This window comes from Carassius auratus, chromosome 10 (assembly GCF_003368295.1).
Source record: "Carassius auratus strain Wakin chromosome 10, ASM336829v1, whole genome shotgun sequence".
NCBI lineage: Eukaryota > Metazoa > Chordata > Actinopteri > Cypriniformes > Cyprinidae > Carassius > Carassius auratus.
In genome coordinates this window covers 14,305,917-14,324,286 of record NC_039252.1, presented here as the reverse complement: position 1 = coordinate 14,324,286, position 18,370 = coordinate 14,305,917, and the positions used below count along the sequence as shown (strand labels likewise).

The following is an 18,370-nucleotide window of genomic DNA, read 5'->3' as shown; positions in this document are numbered from 1 at the left end:
TGAAAAACGTCACTGGTTTAATTGTGCATGATTCTAAAAAGGGTCATTGTTATAGGTGACTAAAACTATAGCTAAAACTAAAACAAACAAAAAAAGATTTATATTTATAAATATAAAAGATTTATATTGAAATAAATGTTATAAAATGTTTCTTTTTAATTTCGTTGATGTACTGAAAAACTAAAACTGAAATACAAATGAATAAAAAAAATTTATAGACATATATATATATATATATATATATATATATATATATATATATATATATATATATATATATATATATATATATATATATATATTTATAAAACTAAAAACAACAAAATTAGTACAACATAAATATTTTAAATGCAAACCTGAAATAAAATAAAACTACAATAGGATCTAAGTATCACTAAAATAACATAGATTGCATTATGTCCATAACTCAAAAAATAATAATTAAGGTTTAATAGTCTTTTATCAAGGTGATATCTTTATTTGTATTTTTTTTTTTTATTTTATTTTTTTTTTTTGATGAACAGCTGTGTGGCCCGGGAAAATAATAATAACCAATATAATATTAACCAATCACATCACAGCCCAACATGTTTCATCAAATCTAATTGGAAAAAATTTCATTCAGTTTCACTCAGAAACACAGAACATTACAGCACAGCAAAACAAAAATTCATATTGTCTTTAAATGATACAGAAAGATTTATCATCTAAATCAAGTTTTATTAATAACAGCCCTTTACTTGTCTAATGTCAAACTCTTTTGTAGCTTTTTAAGATTGTTCATTGTCCTACCAGCAATACTCCTGCTCAGAAATGAGCAGATCCAGGAGACCATCACGTTCTTCATATTGTTGCACAATCTGATCATGCAGCTCTTTAACAGTGACACGACATCCTTTCCAACTGCAACTAAGGCACATTTTTAAAAAGATGATTGCGTTTGCTGTAAGGAAATGCTGTAAATCCATTTCAATCTGTCCTCTGACTTCATGCATATTCAATAAAGGTCATGGCTTGATTACAATGTCTTACTTGGTCATACGTATGAAAGATCCGCACATAAAGGAATTAAGAAGCTCATCGTTAGCTTGAGTTAAATCACTTTCACTTATCAAGGGCACAGAAGCAGCCAGTCCCAGACCCAACTCTGGCCTCTCAGAGTATAACTGTAACGATTACAGAACAACATCTTAACAGCTTAATGTGATTAATAGCTGTCAACATGAAAGTACATTGTGTTTAGTAGATTTTGTATGCTAATGGAACGGGGAACGTTCATTTTATTATCCTTATAATCATAGTCTAGGATTTAGAACATGTTTGTTAATAAATGTGGAAACATTTATGCATATTACTAAAAAATGTGATGTGTGTTCAGGTTTAATCTTCTCAAAATATTTGCAAGAGAGAAAAAAAATGTTTAGGCATACCTTTCCATAGCCAAAACACTGCATCGTCATAACACAGGCAGACATCTTATGATTTATTTTATCTTCATGAGTGAGCCCAGATGCCCTATAGAGAAAAACAAATATATGTAAACCTTTACTTTTACTTTTGTATCAGAATCAATTAGAATCTTGAATCACTGTTCTCTTTTTCTAAATGACACTATAACTAAAGGCTGGAGAACATTAAACAATGTTTATACATATTTTCCTTTGATTTGCATTCTGGTTCTCTGTCGTCAAGTGTTTTATTCCCAGTGTTCCAAAATCTGTTAAGGTTTTGAAAGTTGCATATTCAAGCCTTAAAACACAGAAAGTGTTAACTACTAAAGATGAATGGCCAGAGACCCAGACAGCAATATAGTGTTGGCCCAGATCCGGCCCACATCTGGCATGCGTGAAATCCATTCGGGCCGGATCTGGGCTGACACTGCTTGCTGTATGGGGAAGAGCTGCAGATCTTACCAAGGTCGCAAAAGCTTAAGCAGGGATGGAGAGCTGAGCAGTGTCTTTGAGGAGGTTGGGGTGGTACGCGCATCCCTGGACGAATGGGTTTGCAGCAAGGTCTGCATTTGAGACTCACATCTCTTCAGAAAAGCAAGTATCTGTAGATAAAAAAAGAATACATGGTCTTATGATGCCTTTACACAGCGGTGCAAATACAAAGAAATTACTACTATACTGAAAAAATATTATAAATGTGTTTTAATAAGTGCTGTCAATTGATTAATCACATCCCAAATCAAAGTTTTTGTTTGCATAATATATTTTTTCTTTGTATATTTATTATGGATATATAAATACACAAATACAGTATAATTTGAAAATATTTACATGTATTAATATGTCTATATTTATATTCATATAATTAATATTATAAATAAATATAAAACATAACTTATTTTTCTGAAATATATACATGCATTTGTGTTTATTTATATACACGGCACACATACATATATTATGTAAACAAAAACTTTGATTTGGATCCAATTAATCATGATGAATCGTTTGACAGCACTAGTTTTAATTAAAAACATACTTATATGTGTTGAAACTATTAAAATTGTAATTAAAATGTGATGATTACATTATGAAATACTATGTCATAATAAAGACAAAGTTTAAGGCTGCATTGGTGCTGTATGTTATAGGTACAGAAACAAAGCAGCATCAAAACAATCAGCACACACCTTCGGACTGTTCTCCTGAGCACCTGCCTTAGCCCAGTCCTTCGGCATCCGGCCCTGGTCATCATGGAGACGCAGGTCGCCGCCAGAATCCAGCAGTGAACTCAGCAGCCAGGGATTACAAGAGAAAACTGCAGCATGAACGGGGGTACTTCCATCATTACAGCGGCTGGTGAACATAAACATCACACATGAGATAATATGCTATTTTCATATTCAAACAAGCTTCGTGGGCTTATTAAGTGAAGGTTTGACCTTACTGATTTGGGTTTGCCCCATACTGTAGAAGTTTCTCTGCTACACTGGCAAAGCCAAGGAGAGACGCACAAAAGAGTGGTGTCTGTCCAAGGTGATTCATGCTGTCAACTCCCACACCTATGGAAAATGTCATTTAAAAAGTATTAATAAAACATGTACAATCATTATAATATATATATATATATATATATATATATATATATATATATATATATATATATATATATATATATATATAAATGGGAAATACCTCTGATGTATGCTAACCTTTTTTGAGCACATTCTCCACTTTTGCTACTTTTTTCTCAATTGTGTATCTGTGAAGAAGAGCTGATAAACCTCCACCTTTTACTGTGCCGAGGAGCACTGGACAGGGCATTGGCTGAACCCCTGTCATGATGCAGATGTCTCATGGATCTAATTAGAAAAGCAAAGATTTCTTCCTCACCTGAAAACTGAAATATGCTTGGTTAAATAATTTTAGCATAGCAAGCCGAGCCATAAATGTTTACTTACTAAGTAAATACTTACTTGTTACTGCTTTTATAGTTAAATTGGCTTCAGGCATAAAGTTGAAAAAAGAAACAAGTTTAACAAGAAAACTAACCAGCGAAAACATAACCTTACTGACTTCTGTCACACTCAAACATAAATTTAAATGTAAACAACTTAACTGTATCTATGCTAGGAAGCGGGCACCATTAGCTCAAGCTCATTTAATATGAATAGGCCTATTCCTATTTATCGAATTATAATTTACCCGTTCAGGTAGAGTTCGGTTCACCTTCGCTAATTAAAATTTGCGATTGAAATAGAAATAAGTTTTTACAATAAACAAAGATTCAAATAAGTTCTTCGATATTATGCTTTTTTAAGCTTCACGCTCTCATAATTCCGATGTGCATTACTCAACCGAGAATCGTTTCTGTCGGACGCGTCCGAATTGAGAACCGATGAACTGATGATACTGCGCATGCGCGATTCAGCGTGAAGCCAACTGACTCACAGCATGTCTGAACCGAAGGGATTCTTTTGGTGATTGATTCTGATTCTGTACTAGTAATATTATGAGCGCGGGTATTTCGAGGGCTTGGATGAAGGGCAATCTGGCGAAACGTAAGTTCATTTAATAACAAATACATCGCAATGGATTATGTTTAGTAAGTGGATTATGGTGTCTGCGCTGATGACACCTAATTTATTTACTTTATATCTTGAAGACTTAAATCCTCATATGCACATTATTGCTGTTACTGTATTTAGGTGTTGTTGCAAAACTCAAATGTAAACTTTTCATGATTATGAAGTTTTAACTGACTAAAGTTATGATTACTGACTTTATATATTTGAATGTTTGATAGACGTGACGCCATTACGTCATCGCCAATGACGTCATTACGTCGAGCGTGAAAGAACCGATGAACCGGTTTTTTCAACCGGTTTATTGAATCGAACCGTCCGAAAGAACCGGTTCGCGGAAAAGAATCGAACTTCCCATCACTAGTGCATTGGGAATCGGCGGATGAATACTATTAGGTGATCTTGAAATATCGACATTTCAAATGTTATCTAGAATCGATACTACAGTGTTTTAACTACTGATTTTAATATTTTAACGTGTAAATTGCAGTTTTTATACATTTTAAAGTGAGAAAATAATTTTAGCAAAAAATATTGTATGATGCGCACTATTTTTCCTTCTGTTTTCTTCCTCCGCGCAGATTTACTTCAAGGATCAAACGTTGTTCCTTGAAACTAAATTAATGACGTAGTAGCTCGTGTAAGATAATTGGGTTGTTGTTATAATCGGTTTTTGTAAGTTATCTAAGGAGTGCTCAAAAAAATCTAACTATCTTTCTAATCTTTTTGTATTCTATTTTCTTTTCATTTATTATTCATTTAACAAAGACCTCTAACACTAGCTTGCTTTTTCTATTCTATCTGTTTTCTTTTAATTTATTATATCATTTAAAAGCCCTTGCTACTTGTACTTCGTTTAAGCTAACATATTTGTTATAGCACTTATATTTCACTGCTCTTTTGTTGTTTTTGATTTCTTCCATTGTCCTTATTTGTAAGTTGCTTTGGATAAAAGCGTTTGCTAAATGTAAAGCATTGGCAACCCTGTTTTAAATGTAATGTATGTAATGTGCTCTGTTATTAAGTATTGATCGACAAAACAGTTTGTTTAATGTTAGCAATGTATAAACCAAGCAATGAGTAAATAATGTGAATAATGTTATCAATGAGTAAATAGCGAAATAGTTTTTTTATTTGAATTCTAAAAACATGTATGAAGGTAAACTGTAACGTTAAACATACTACATTGAGAAAAACGTTTGCAAACACTACATTTGTTTTAGCAAGTAATCCACACACGCACATTTTCATAAAAACAAATAACGCCCATTGTTCAAATGAAGAGACAAGACCTTTGTCTTTTTTTCTGCTAGCATAATTTCCCCGTAATAAAAAATACTACAAGTATTTTTTTATTGATCAATTTTTTCTATATATTTCAATTTACTGTTATTTAATTTTATTAATTAATGTAATTTAAACACGTCGAATTGTATTATTTTGGAAACAGCAGTGGGGACTTTTATTTTGTCTCGTCTGGTGACGGTGTTCTAGGACTCCGAACCTCAGTGCAAAGCTAATAATCCTAGAAATCGGCGGTGTGTGTGACACACTCATCCACTCTGTTTCTGCCTCTCTTCATTATACACGCCCAGGAGGATGAACAAACCCGCTACAGAGGATGAGAGCTGCACTTAATGTCACTTTTTAAACTCTTTTTTCGGCTAATGTGATGGTAACGTGGCTCATCAACCCCGGGGGATTTTCAGGAACTTTTTTCACCTCGGATGCTCCGGATCTAATGCTTTTACTATTTAGAGTTGCCTTTAAATCTCCGATAACCGTCTAAAATTGATCTTCAATTTATGTTATCAAGTATATATATTTTAAAAAACATTTAATTTAGTCGATTTATCCGGTTAGAATCTCGCAGATTAATTCACGGGCGGTTTACTGTGAACTGGCGCGTTAAAATGCTACGTATAGTGTCAGTAGATGTGCAGATGCTGTAATCTTTTAAACACCTGATTTAATAATTGTATTTTGTGTTAAAACACATCTGTCTGTCGCTGTCGTGTTGGTTGGAGAGAGATTTACGAGCCTCAACCCACCGTTCGCGTGTTTCCACCCACCCTCCGTGAACTTTCATTTTTGCTGTTTGTGAAGGAGTTTTATTAGTCAGGACTAGGAAGGGAAAGTGTCGTTATTGTGCTGGGATGCGGAAGGGAGAGGAGTAGGGCTGATGGTAAACATGTTAAGGGTTTAAAGTGAGTGGCTCAGTGATCATGTCGTCCATGGAGGGTGTTTTCTCCTGGGTGGGTGACTGGCAGTGGCTCTGCATGGTCACTCTCTTTCTGGCCTCTGTTGTCACCTTGATTATATACTTGGTGCTGTATTTTTCCAACGAACCCCCTCTTGGGAAAACACCTCTTAGTCATGTGGATTCGAAGGAAGCCGATGGGATTTTATGCTGGGTGCTGTCTCTGAAAAGCTGGAAGTGTCAGTGGAGAAGAGCCTGGTTCAGGAGCCTCAATGAAGAAGTTTGTAGATCACAGGTGGGTTTGTTGTTCTTGTTGTCTTCATTCAGTTATATCTATGTATAGTCTTCATTTTTTTAAATGGCACTTATGGGCTCCTAACAATTGTTTTCCTTTGGTGTTTTGTTGTTCTTATTAGAGCGGGATTCAGTTGACATTTGAAGAAGATGGTGTTCAATCATCAGAACTGGCTGTGGACCAGATTTCGAGCTTTACAAAAACACCCGGTCAGAAAGTAAGGCCACGCTAACCTATATGAGTAAAGTAATTGTTGCCATACTTCTTCATTATATCACCCTGCTTTCTTTACACTGAGAAGGGTTTGGATGTTTTGAATAAAAACAGGGTCATAAGACTTCTCGTTTTGACGTGCACCCTGTTTGATGATTCAGAAAAATTATTAGCTATTTTATGACCGGTGAAGCATGAGGATGTTTAAAGTGACATACTAGTCTTAGTCATAATTGTATTCTTTTTGCAGAATGTCCTGTGTCAGGTGGTTGGAAACAAGCTGCAGTTTTCTCTCAGTGCTTTACCAAGCTCTTTGTCTTCAGAAACCCCCATGAGATACAGTGTGACGATATCTCCACTTCGTCTGCAGGTAAACATGAGTGTTTATTCTGCTCTTATTGTCACTAGAGGATGGTTGGGTAAACACAAGCGCTTTGGCATATGTATAACAAATTGTCATAAGACAGTCATTCTTGAAATGCTTCCAGGAATATCGGCGATGGTGAGGCAGATAATCCAGTTTTAGTTTTTTTTAAACATTCTCTTGGAGTAGTAGACAAGTATCTCTTTCTTTGTGATTCTAGGAAAGTATGTCAGATGTTTTGCTATCAAAGTAAATAGTCATATTAGTCACATTGGGATAAATCAACACCGTGCTCATTTGGGCTGTACATTCAGTTTTAGTGAAGAGGGAAATGAGCCTTGTGAGGAAATGAAATCTTATCTAAAATAGGGAATAAACAAAGGTTTGTGATTTTGAAACCTGTATTTCAGATTCTTCACCATTTCTAAGTCAAATATAAGTAAATTCTTGACCATGTGAACTCTCGTACAAAAGGTCAGATTTTGCCAGTTTTCAAATTGTACTTGAAATAAAAAATATATATTTAAGTCAAGTAATACACAGTTTTTTATTAGTGGTCTCAGTCATTTGGACCCCAATGTTTTAATTATTTTAGAATTATTTATTTACTATTATAGTATTTATTATTATTTATTCACTTTTTTATTTTTAGATTGAGTTGTAGGAATTTTCTCTACTTGTCATTTTGATGTTTAATGTTTCTACATAGCTTTAAATGTTTTTTTTTTTTTGTTTGTTTTTTTGTAAATGTATTTCAGTTAGCTGCCAAGTTAAATTTTCTTATTAAATTAGGTTTTTCTTCTAACATTATATTTTGTTTGATTTCAGCTTTATTTCAGTAGATAAAAATGATTTGTAATAGTTTTGGTTAACAATAGCACTGTTTTATATGTGTAGAGAAACATACCTGTAAGGATCAGGAATAAACACATTTGCTCTTGAATAAGATGTCCCGTGTGCTCACGAGAGATGTAACATTTCATGGCCCATCCCGAATGCTTTTGATTTAGGGGGGTGTGACTCACTCTGCCGTTTTATTTGCCACGGGAATCAGATTAAGTGCCGCGAGTACTGGCTCGATGTCCTGCCTTTATTTTAATCACTGTTAATATGTCTCAGAAACATGCAATTTCGCTGGTACATCCTGCCTAGAATTATTCATGTAAAAGCTTGTACCTCTTGGACAGAGAGTTCATTTAATATTGCGCTACAAATGGCTGTAAAATGACTTTGTGTGCCCTTAGAGCTGCAGCTTTTTCTGCTCTGCAGACGTTTACTATGCATTGTGTTTACAAGTTCCCACAGCCTTTACTCAATTGCATTACAGCTATTTTTAAACCAATAAGTTGGCACGGTTCCTCATTGTCGTGCTGATCCCATTTTAGCCATAAGTGCGTTGAGTGGCTAAATGCGTTTAACCTGTCGTTAAATCTTTCGTTTCCTTGTATGCCTTCAGAATCCGCCCCGGATCTGTGGTGTTCTGTCATAGTGGGCTGTTTTTGTTCAAACAAATCAGGTCAAGTGCTAGATTGTAAACCGAATACCAGACATGTGCCAAGTGTACATACGGAATACTGGCCTTTAGAAGCAGTTGCATTCTCTGTTTGTCATTCCAGCCTCTTTCTGGAGGAATCCTGGTGGTTACTACATATTTTCTAGCCGTTTCTCCTGCTGATCAGGGCTGGTTGCTGGAAAGCTCCCAGTGGTTGTTAGAATGGTTTCGTAGGCTGAACAACAGTATATTTAGAGCTTTTGTTTCTGTTCTAAAGGTCAGTGCACTCTAGAGCCCACAGCCACAAATGAAGATGTGGAATGACGCTTTTATTGTAACTCCATAGGGTCCAACTTTTAGCAGAGTTACAAGTACTGTAAGCAAATATCATTTCAAGCTCAGAATGAAATATATTGCATTTTCTGTATTATTGCACTGTATGTCATTAGTGCTGTTTCTAGTTCATCCAGACATCCATCCTCTTCAGAATTTCATGTGATTTAGAAATCAACTTGAGCACCGAGCATTGGACTTGAATTTGGCGTCCTGAATTTTTTTTTCCTCTTTCCACCCAAGTTCAGAATTCAGAAATGTAAAGCAGTCGTGCTTGGACATGACGGCCCATTCCTCCGTGTACTGTGGGGCCTGCGGCTCAATGAGCTGTTGTGAATCTGTGAATGCTCTGGACCCTTTGTTTATTGTGAGTTTGAAGTAGGCAGTGTTATGTTAGTCTCTTGTTGGCCGCTGTGTGTTTCTGCCTTGCTGATATACAGCAGCAACATTCGTTGTTTAATTTATGGCTGATATTAGGTCAACATAGATCTGTCAGCTGTTTATTTCATTTGGGTTTTCAAGCACCCTTTTTCTGAAATCGATGATATACAAATACTTGTATGCAGCAAGTTAACATTTCTGTTTTCGGTTTCTGTTTCATGATTGGTAAAAGCAACAACACAATTAAGACCTTGTGTTAAACCATTTTAAAAGAGGTTTTAGGCTTTACAGTTTTGCACATAGTGTCTGGTGGCTTACTGCTCTGATCAGTCCTTGTTTTGTGTCTATGGTTTTCAGTAACGTTTGTGTGTGTATTGTTGGCACAGCTGGCCCTACAGATGAAAGAGGTGAACGAGGAGGTGGAGATTTCCTGGGGGGTGCTTCACCTGGACTCAGATTTGCAGCTTACTCCAAGTTTCACACAGGTACATCCACACATCGAACCACTCGAGATTGCTCGACTCCATTGTGTGGTTGCACACTCCATCGTTTGTAAATCTCAGTAGGTTTTTAGAGGCTGACTTCTGCTTATTTTTTCAGAATCCTCATGACTCTCTCTGTGTGTTTCAGGGAAATTGCGGGAATCTAAGTGAGGCCGCTGTGAACGACAAGCTCAGACAGGTCTTAAGTCGAGCTCAAGCATCCGTAACTCTGAGCAGCCGGCCTGCAGAGTCTGCAGAAGTTAAGGTACTACCCTGCACCAAATCTGTTAAATGTTTAATGTAAATCATATTAACATTAGCATTTAATCCTCTGTAAAACACTTCATATCAACCACAGAAGCTAATTAATGTGTATGACCCTCTTTTGTTTATCCTTGATTATATGATTTGGTAAATTTCATAGTATTCAGAATGTTACATAACTTTGGAATTTGCTCAGAATGGAGAGAAAAACACAGAAAAGGATGTTGCTGTTGGTGTCATGAGTGATGATGTTTTTTTTCCTCTGTCCTCTTTAACAGGAAGTAAGGAACAAGACCTTGCAGGTGACCTCACCCCCAAAGCCCCCACGAGCTCATGAGTGGAAACTATTAGTGAAGAACATCCGGGTCACATGCAAACAGGAGGATGGTGCTGCAGGTCACTGAAACACACTCATATTCCAGCGGAACACTTGTCCTTCCAGTTCTCTTTAATATTTAGCTGAATCATTTAGACTGGTTTATACAATAAGCAAGAAAATGAAACCTGTATTGGTGATTTATTTGCAGCACTGGAAAATGTTTTTAGCATTTTAATATCACTTATGCACTTTCAGTCACTGTCAGCCGATTGTGATGGGCCATTTCTAAATATATGGTCACATGACACAGATTCTCATTCTCTGAAATCTCATATGTCTCGTATATTAGATGGAACTCATACACACCACAGACTTCAGCTAATGTTTTCATATTGCTTGGATCGAAGTAACCAAGGCAATTATTAGAATGAAATTTTGTTGTGGGCACAAAGTGCAGGCTACATTACCCAAAAAGCACCGCCCCGCAACTTATTCAGTTTAACTGACCATGTTTCCCTCAATCAGGATGTCCCTTCTGTTCGGAAATCAATTCTGGAAGTGGTCTAATAGTCCCACTGCTCTCCAGCCAAGTCACTATTACAGCCCAGCAAGCACTTAACAGAGACAACTAGCATCCATCCATTTTATGCATAATTCATTATGACAAAGAGCGTTTTCTGTTATTTAGTTAGTCAGTTATTTAGCTCTAACACTCCTAGATCTCTTCTTTTTGTGCAAATACCTAGTTTATTTCAACGTATTAGATTAGCAAATGGGCCTTCTTTTGGTAAGATATTGCTTGTCCTTGGTTATGAACCGTTTCTATTCTGGTTTCAGGCGGCATGAATCCCCAGTGTATCCTTCAATTGGATGATCCTCCTCAGAAGGTCACCAGTTCAGTCTTGACTAACACATCCACTCCGGCCTGGGACCAGCCCTTCATGTTGTGAGTTCAGGTCCACTTTCATCTGCTCCCTCCCCAGCTGCTTCTGCAAACTTAATTCATCACCATTAAATTATTATTATCATTTTTTGCCCATTTGCTACTTTCATAGAAAAGTGCAGTAGAGGTAGGACAGGAAAATATTAGGAGAGAAGGGGCGACATGATGCAGAAAACGTGAATCGATCAAATGTTGGGCCAGAACTACATGTTCAGCTGGGAAACCTGTTTGAAAACAATCGGAGTTCTTCGTACTCTTCTGTTTTGTAATGCTAGTAGCATAAATAAATGAATTAATATATCATGTTAATTACCAACTTTTATGTGGTGTGTATGTATGTGTATATATATATATATATATATATATATATATATATATATATATATATATATATATATATATATAAACACATATTTATATTATTTATGCAATTATTATTAGTTATTTGTATGTTTTTAACTTTTTTTTATTTTATTTTTTATTATTCAAAACCATGATCAAGATAGTCAACTCAAGAAATCACAAAATATAAAATCAGCCAGCATTTAAACAATAAAATGTTTGTAGTTTGACAGTTTTGGGGCATCATCTAATCTTTTAAGATGAAATGCTGCATGATTTATTTTATCTCTCGTCATTGTCTGTCTGTTTTTGCAGTGAGCTTAGCGGCCGATCGAAAGAGCTGAACATCCAGGTTGTGGATAACGGCAGAACTCTGGAGGGTAAGTCCACATGACTGAAAATAAACCAGCTTAACGGCATAAAAACCGAGAAGTGATATCCATTAATCTGGTCTTCTGTGAATTTTAATCTACTTTGGGTCATCTGTTTCTCTAAATAATGAAAAAGCCTCAAAAATCCTGTACAAGAGGTAGATTTATTGAGCTAATAGAATGATACTGTGATAATATCTTGACTTGAACACTTCTAACAGACACGTGACAGTTTATATTACTTCATGCCATTGGCCTTTCACCCTGATTTCCTAACAGCTTGTGTGAAATGTGTTTGTCTGTGTGCTTGGTGTCACTTTTGCCTTCCTCTGCAAACACATTGATCAAATAATTTACATTACTTTGATTTGATCAGGCATCGCTCTCTGTTTTCCTTCCAGATGGTTTGTTAGGGCAGGTATCTGTGCCTTTTGATCTAGTGAAGAAACACCCCAAAGGTCAACAGACGTTTTCACTCATGACCAAAGATCAAGTGACCGGATCACTAACTACTGAGGTGAAATAGCTCATCATGATACAGTGCAACTAGATGTTTATCACATTTCAGAATTAATTCTCATAGATTTCTCATAGAGATTAGATGCTTTATGGATTTTAACTTAATTTGCATAATACATATGTTATGTAATATACATTTTTGTTAGCTTAATGTGCAGAAAGACTTGTTTAATAAACCATTGGCAAATTGAATATGCAATTTGAATATTTGTGTACCAACCTAAATTAACTTCTGTGTGTAGTTCACCTACCTGGAGCCCAGCGAGGTGCGTAGCTGGCAGATGCCCACGCCGGCCCCTACTAAAAGAGTGGAGATGGACCGCACTGTGATGCCCTGTGGCACCGTTGTTACCACTGTCACTGCTGTGAGGAGCAAGCCAGGACGACCTTTAGCACCTGGTACCATTGATTCAGTTGTAGATTTTGAGAAGGCAATCTGAAAGTTATTTGGGTATTTGAAATCTAGCTTTAGTATGAAGATGCTACAGTTGTCATATAATTTCCTAAACCACAGTATCAGAATCTCCCATATGATTTTCATGTTTGGTTTAAAACTCGGTCTTACAGAATCCAAATCGCCTTCTAAAAACAAGCTGGCAGAGAGAAGGGTGTCGGAGCAGACGTCCCTACATGGAGCCAAAGTTAGCAAAGCCCTGTCATCGTCAGATACAGGTGGGATTTCCAGTTAAGCTTGTTGGTATAAATGGCTAAATGCATTTCCTTTTGTTTCCAATTTCTATACAGCAAGTCCTCATCAGCAGTCCTGGAGTGTAAATTCAAAATGCCACATTAGTAATGATTACATTCAGCATTTTGACACTCCTTTTCACTGGTTTTCCTGCACAGAGTTATTGATGTTAAACGGCACCGACCCTGTAGCAGAAGCTGCCATCAGACAGCTCCATGAGTCTGCAAAACAAAAGCTTAAATCACCTGTCAAAAAGAGCACCATCATCATCTCAGGAGTGGCCAAGGTAGAGAAAAAAGACAACTCTGTGACATATGTCCATATGTATATTTAGTTGGCATGAACAGTGTATCGGTACCATATCAGCTATTGTATTTACTGCCTTCATTTTTACATTTAGATTACCTTTACTTTGTAAATTTTAAAACACTAATAACAGTTGTTAAATGATATACTTGTTAAATTTCAGTTATTATATTTTTTTACCTATTCATTCACTTTTTTTCATTTAAAAAATGGAGTTTAAATTAATTATACAAAATAGTGCAGCATTTTAATCTGCTTGTTTGTGTCAGACAGATTTATTTTTTTATCATATTTTTTAATTAGAAAACTTCAAAACCTTGAAGATTATCAACCCAACAAAATAAAAAAATCTGCGAGGCATTGATTTAATTTAACAGCTTTTTGGTAAAACTTTCAAAATTTAAAAACCTTAATCAAGATTGTCAACCCAAGAATTCACACACAAATAAAAATCAGCAAGCATTTCCTATGGCTTAAAATAATGTTTGTAGTTTGGCATTTTTAATTTATTCATACAAACTTTTCAAACCGATATTATCGGTCTGAAACAGAATTAATTTAGCTTGTATCTACAGGTAGTTAGATGTACCTTTCATAACCACAATGTTGCAACATAAAACAAGTTCTTCAATTGTCAGTTTCTAATTAAGGCTTTACTATTAACCTCCTCTTTAGGCACCTCTGACACAGGATGAGGAGATGACTCTGATGGCAGGATACGCAGCTGCGATGGATGCTTCGATGTCTGGAGCATCTGAGGAACCCAGCAGCGAAGCATTACTCTCAGAAACAGTGGTAGAACCCAGTGTTCTTGAGCCCACAGAGTCTCTGGTGGGTGCGAATGGCACAGACCACGTGGAGGACTGGGAGAGCCAGACTGGAGAGGACCCAGATGCAGATAAAACCTCTCTCTGTATCTCTGAAACGGGTTCCAAAAAAGGAAAAGGTGAGGGGGGGAAAGGGGGACGAACTTTGAGATTTCTGTGAATGAAGATCAGCAACATTAAGATTATGCTGAGCAAGGTTTTGAATTTGTGTTTAACTTCTTTACATCTTCAAACTACATAAAGTGTTTTACTGGAGTAATAAATGTGGTCACAGGACTTCATGTGGAAAAACGAAGGTCAATTGCCTGCATTAACATTACCGTACAAACATGTTATGTTCACCAAGGCTGCATTCATTTGATCAAAAATTCAATATGTGATTGCTGCTAAATATTCAGTTTTGCCGTTATTCCAGTCTTCAGTGTCACATGATCCTTCAGAAATCATTCTAATGTGCTCGAGGAACATTTATTATTATTTTTGTGGAAATTGATACATTCAGTGAAAAGAACAGCAGGAAAGTGTCTTTGTCACTTTTTTAATCAGTTTAATACTAATTTCTACAAACTTCACATGAAAAGTAGTTTCTGTCACTTGAGATGCTTTGTGAACCACCTTTGAGAGAAGAGCGAAGGAATTCTTAGTGATAATCTCTCAAAATTTAGTCTTTTATTGGGGTGCCACAGCTAACACAAAGCTATTAAATTCTGCCTTATCTTTGTTTGTGTCTAATATGAACATTTCAGCACATTCTAGAGTCTTTTTGTTTGTACTTCTGACATTTGATGAAATTCCACTTTCTTTTTTTGTTCTCTATACCTCTTATCACTTTGTGTTTTTTTTCTTTGCCATCTTAAAGTGGAAACCTGTGCTAACCAGACTTTATTGCTGGAAGAGTAAGTGACCTCTTGAGAAGTCTATAATCGTTAAAGTATGTAGACTTCCCTGTGAAATGGTTAACAAACCCTTTAGTAAAAAGCCAGTCCATGCTCAAGCATTTCATTCACACTTCCATCACGATAATAACTAAGCTTTTATTATCCTGTATTTAAATGAAATGTGGTTTCGGACTTAACTTTTGGACATGGAGAAAGATTTGACATGTTATTTAGCATCTCAAATCTTTGGAGGCATCCCTTTTACTTTTGTGCTGTTGAACCTTTTCATTGTTGGCCCGATGAGATGTTTGGCTGATAACTTGCCCAAACAGCTTTAAAAATCCTGAAGTTCAGCCATGCTGAACCTCTAAGTTGGTTTGGACTGGCTTATACTTCTCTAATTCTAAAACCAAGCAATTTCGAATATGTTTGCGTACTTTATTTTAGTAGTGTGCTTGTGTTCTTTCAGCTAATTTACATTTGATGCAACGAGTGTATTGTAGTAGCATCTTTCATAGCTGAGAAAGACACAGCTTCTGTCAGAATTCCTACAGAATATCTGCTGCGTCTTCATGGAGGTCAACAAAATCGAAAGAATATTTGATTCCTTATTTCACAGTTGATCGGAGTGTGGAGTTTGACCTCCAGGTTGGCTCAGTGAAGCACTGTATGTTGGGGAACTTGTCTGATTGTTTTCGTCTCTGTTTGGTGCCCCCTGTAGGCAGCTTCCTGCACAAGAGTGCCAAGCTATTCTTCAGACGGCGACATCAGCGAAAGGAGCCAGGGATGAGCCAATCCCACAATGACCTGCAGTACTTGGAGCATCCCGAGGCGGCCATGATGGGCGACCGGGAAAAGAGGACGGCCACCTTCAGGCGCATCATCAACCGAAAGCTTCTGCCAAGGAGTAAAAGCAAAACCAACGGCACAGTGAGAGAACCGCCCACATGAGCTGCCCACTCGGTCACCTTCATCAAAGCTAATAGCTTTTGCACCTCTTAATCTTTCTAACATCTTCCTTTTCACATTCAATCTCATAAATTTTATGCAAGTCGTTGCTTGTTTCTGGGTCATATTTGCCAAAACCTCTGCATAGCAACAATCACTCTCATCAACTCAATATTAACACCATGATCCAGATTCCCTGAAAACCTATTCCGTTATTCAGACCTCTCCGCTTATGGAGCCAGAATGATCTCAATAATACTTCACGCAAAAGATGCGATGCACACATGCGTAACCCAGTTCACATAGATGAGAAATAATTCATGTGTACGGAAAAAATATATATATATTCACAAAAACCAATTCACCTGCACAAAATAAGAGTATATGTTCATAAAATACATTTCTCAAATGCAAAACACACTTTGCAGATGTACAACTGTGTTTAACATTTTTGAATGTTTAAAATTCACAAGTTTATGTGAATCGCCTTGGATTTGTGTGTATTTTTAAGACTTCTCTGGTAGCGAACTCCTCCCACACGGGACACTCATACTTTTTAGCCAATCAGATTTGAGCCTGTCAGTCGACCATCAAATCAGCCGCTGACTTACATTGTTCTCATTATCGAGTGTCTAAACGACGATTTTATTTATTTTTAATTTTTTTCGTGAATGTGAAATATTTCTCATGCATGTGAATTGGTTTACGCATGTGTGCATAGCCTCTTTTGCGTGAACTATTATTGAGATCATTCTGGCTCCACACATGAAGACCGTCTGCCTGGCTCTAGATTAATCTCTCCATCCATTTGTGTGCGTGTTTATGCAAGGAAATTTACAAAACAGCATTAAAATGAACACTCACTCTTTTCGTCTCTCCAAATGACTTGTGTCATTTTACCTTATGCAAATATTGATCGTCATGCAAAAGATATTCTGCGTTTGTGGCCTTCTAACCAAAGCGGGCTTTGAGGACAACTTTTTCTTGCCATCTATCTGAGCTTTAACCTTCTGGAAACCCTCTGGCGACCTGATGGATCCTGGAATATCAGACAAGGGAATGACATTGATTTTGATATGCACTTGTTTATATGCATTTGCAGGGATGTGCAGTGAATTCTGTGAGGTTTGGTGTTGAAGAAATGCTCTGAATTAGTTTATTAAAATTATGTGAAAGACCTCGGTCTTAATGTGAATTGATAATGGGAGTGTTCATTTTGTTCGGGAGAAAAATCGTTCGTTTCACCAAATTTGATTCTGGGAATAGTGAGTTTTAATGTTCAACGAAACATTTTCAAACAGTGCGTAACATTTAAAATGTTGTGGTTTGGCACTGATATAAAACAGATTTGTTTGTTTTTTTATTCATCTTTTCATTTCTAAATATTATCCTTTAAAGTACACATTCAGTGTAATTATGTGTAAGCATATTTGATTGTTCACTTTTTTCAACAGTTATTCCATCATGCCTCACATTAAAAAAAATAAAAAAGTGTGTTAATTGTACCAGAGGTTTTTAACACTAAGCCATGGGCATTTTCCCATAGAGAAAGACCTGAGTGAATGAGAATTTATGTAATCAATAAGTTCATGATTTATGAGATTTTCCGAAGTGTGCAGTCTTTTTTTACCTGTACTCTTAAGCCAGCTGAAATGGCTGTGAATGATAACAAGTTTGTATTTTGGACATCATCTGTTGACCCTGTGCGGAGAACTGCAGTGGATTTTGTGATGAGAGATTCAAAGGCTCTGCTTGACATTTACTTGACCTCAAATTGCATATGTAGAAGAAACCTGAATGCCTGTCCATACTGAATGTTGCCAGAAAGAAACCTCAGCAGTCTGGCTGTTAAATGTGTATCTTGGGAGGACTACTGTTCTTTGTTTGTTTGTTTTTTCGTTTTTTTTCATTTTTGTCTATGTTGCTATGTGAATCCTGGCGTCACAAAATGAAAGATGTATTTTCCAGTGAAATGGAAGGAGGCACATGAAGATTTTATTTTTGTCATGCTTGATTGGCCGGCCAGAGGTCATCCAGGCATTAAATGAAATCTAACACATCAGTCCTCTGTATATGCATATCATCATAATATATCCATGCGCATTAAAGAACTCCTCTCATTAACTTAACTCTTCTATGCTTTCTCTTGAATTCTTGTTGGCCTCCTTA

The 18,370-nt window shown here is 36.3% G+C and overlaps 2 protein-coding genes across 4 annotated transcripts; one reads left to right on the top strand and one right to left on the bottom strand.

The window, feature by feature from the left end:
• Window positions 1-787: 787 nt before the first annotated feature.
• Window positions 788-3,794, bottom strand: LOC113109962 (inactive serine/threonine-protein kinase TEX14). 3 transcript variants are annotated; one of them, XM_026273890.1, is made up of 9 exons: window positions 3,657-3,794; window positions 3,428-3,454; window positions 3,164-3,351; window positions 2,899-3,013; window positions 2,642-2,807; window positions 1,914-2,053; window positions 1,431-1,515; window positions 1,033-1,166; window positions 788-909 (listed from the first exon to the last, which is right to left on the bottom strand). In XM_026273890.1, the coding sequence occupies exons 3-9, from the start codon at window positions 3,291-3,293 to the stop codon at window positions 789-791; spliced, it is 891 nt and encodes a 296-aa protein (XP_026129675.1). In that variant the 5' UTR covers window positions 3,294-3,351; window positions 3,428-3,454; window positions 3,657-3,794; the 3' UTR covers window position 788. The 3 variants fall into 3 exon arrangements, with proteins under 3 accessions (XP_026129675.1, XP_026129676.1, XP_026129677.1); XM_026273891.1 differs by lacking the exon at window positions 3,428-3,454 and having other exon boundaries at window positions 3,164-3,313; XM_026273892.1 differs by lacking the exon at window positions 3,428-3,454 and having other exon boundaries at window positions 3,164-3,313; window positions 3,571-3,661.
• Window positions 3,795-5,513: 1,719 nt separating this feature from the next.
• On the top strand, window positions 5,514-18,330 carry LOC113109961 (C2 domain-containing protein 2-like). The gene is made up of 14 exons (XM_026273889.1): window positions 5,514-6,531; window positions 6,653-6,748; window positions 6,995-7,114; window positions 9,701-9,799; window positions 9,945-10,061; window positions 10,339-10,456; window positions 11,217-11,325; window positions 11,980-12,044; window positions 12,437-12,552; window positions 12,797-12,953; window positions 13,122-13,226; window positions 13,401-13,528; window positions 14,224-14,494; window positions 15,975-18,330. The coding sequence occupies exons 1-14, from the start codon at window positions 6,262-6,264 to the stop codon at window positions 16,202-16,204; spliced, it is 2,001 nt and encodes a 666-aa protein (XP_026129674.1). The 5' UTR covers window positions 5,514-6,261; the 3' UTR covers window positions 16,205-18,330.
• The last annotated feature ends 40 nt before the right edge of the window (window positions 18,331-18,370 follow it).

Excerpts from the sequence above, each read along its gene's own strand:
- LOC113109962 (XM_026273890.1), bottom strand. The coding sequence starts at position 3,293 with ATGACAGGGGTTCAGCCAATGCCCTGTCCAGTGCTCCTCGGCACAGTA. Across the intron at positions 2,808-2,898 it reads TATGGGGCAAACCCAAATCA|CCGCTGTAATGATGGAAGTA; the intron begins GTAAGGTCAAAC and ends TATGTTCACCAG. Across the intron at positions 1,167-1,430 it reads AGTGTTTTGGCTATGGAAAG|TTATACTCTGAGAGGCCAGA; the intron begins GTATGCCTAAAC and ends TAATCGTTACAG.
- LOC113109961 (XM_026273889.1), top strand. The coding sequence starts at position 6,262 with ATGTCGTCCATGGAGGGTGTTTTCTCCTGGGTGGGTGACTGGCAGTGG. Across the intron at positions 6,532-6,652 it reads AAGAAGTTTGTAGATCACAG|AGCGGGATTCAGTTGACATT; the intron begins GTGGGTTTGTTG and ends TGTTCTTATTAG. Across the intron at positions 10,062-10,338 it reads CAGAGTCTGCAGAAGTTAAG|GAAGTAAGGAACAAGACCTT; the intron begins GTACTACCCTGC and ends CCTCTTTAACAG.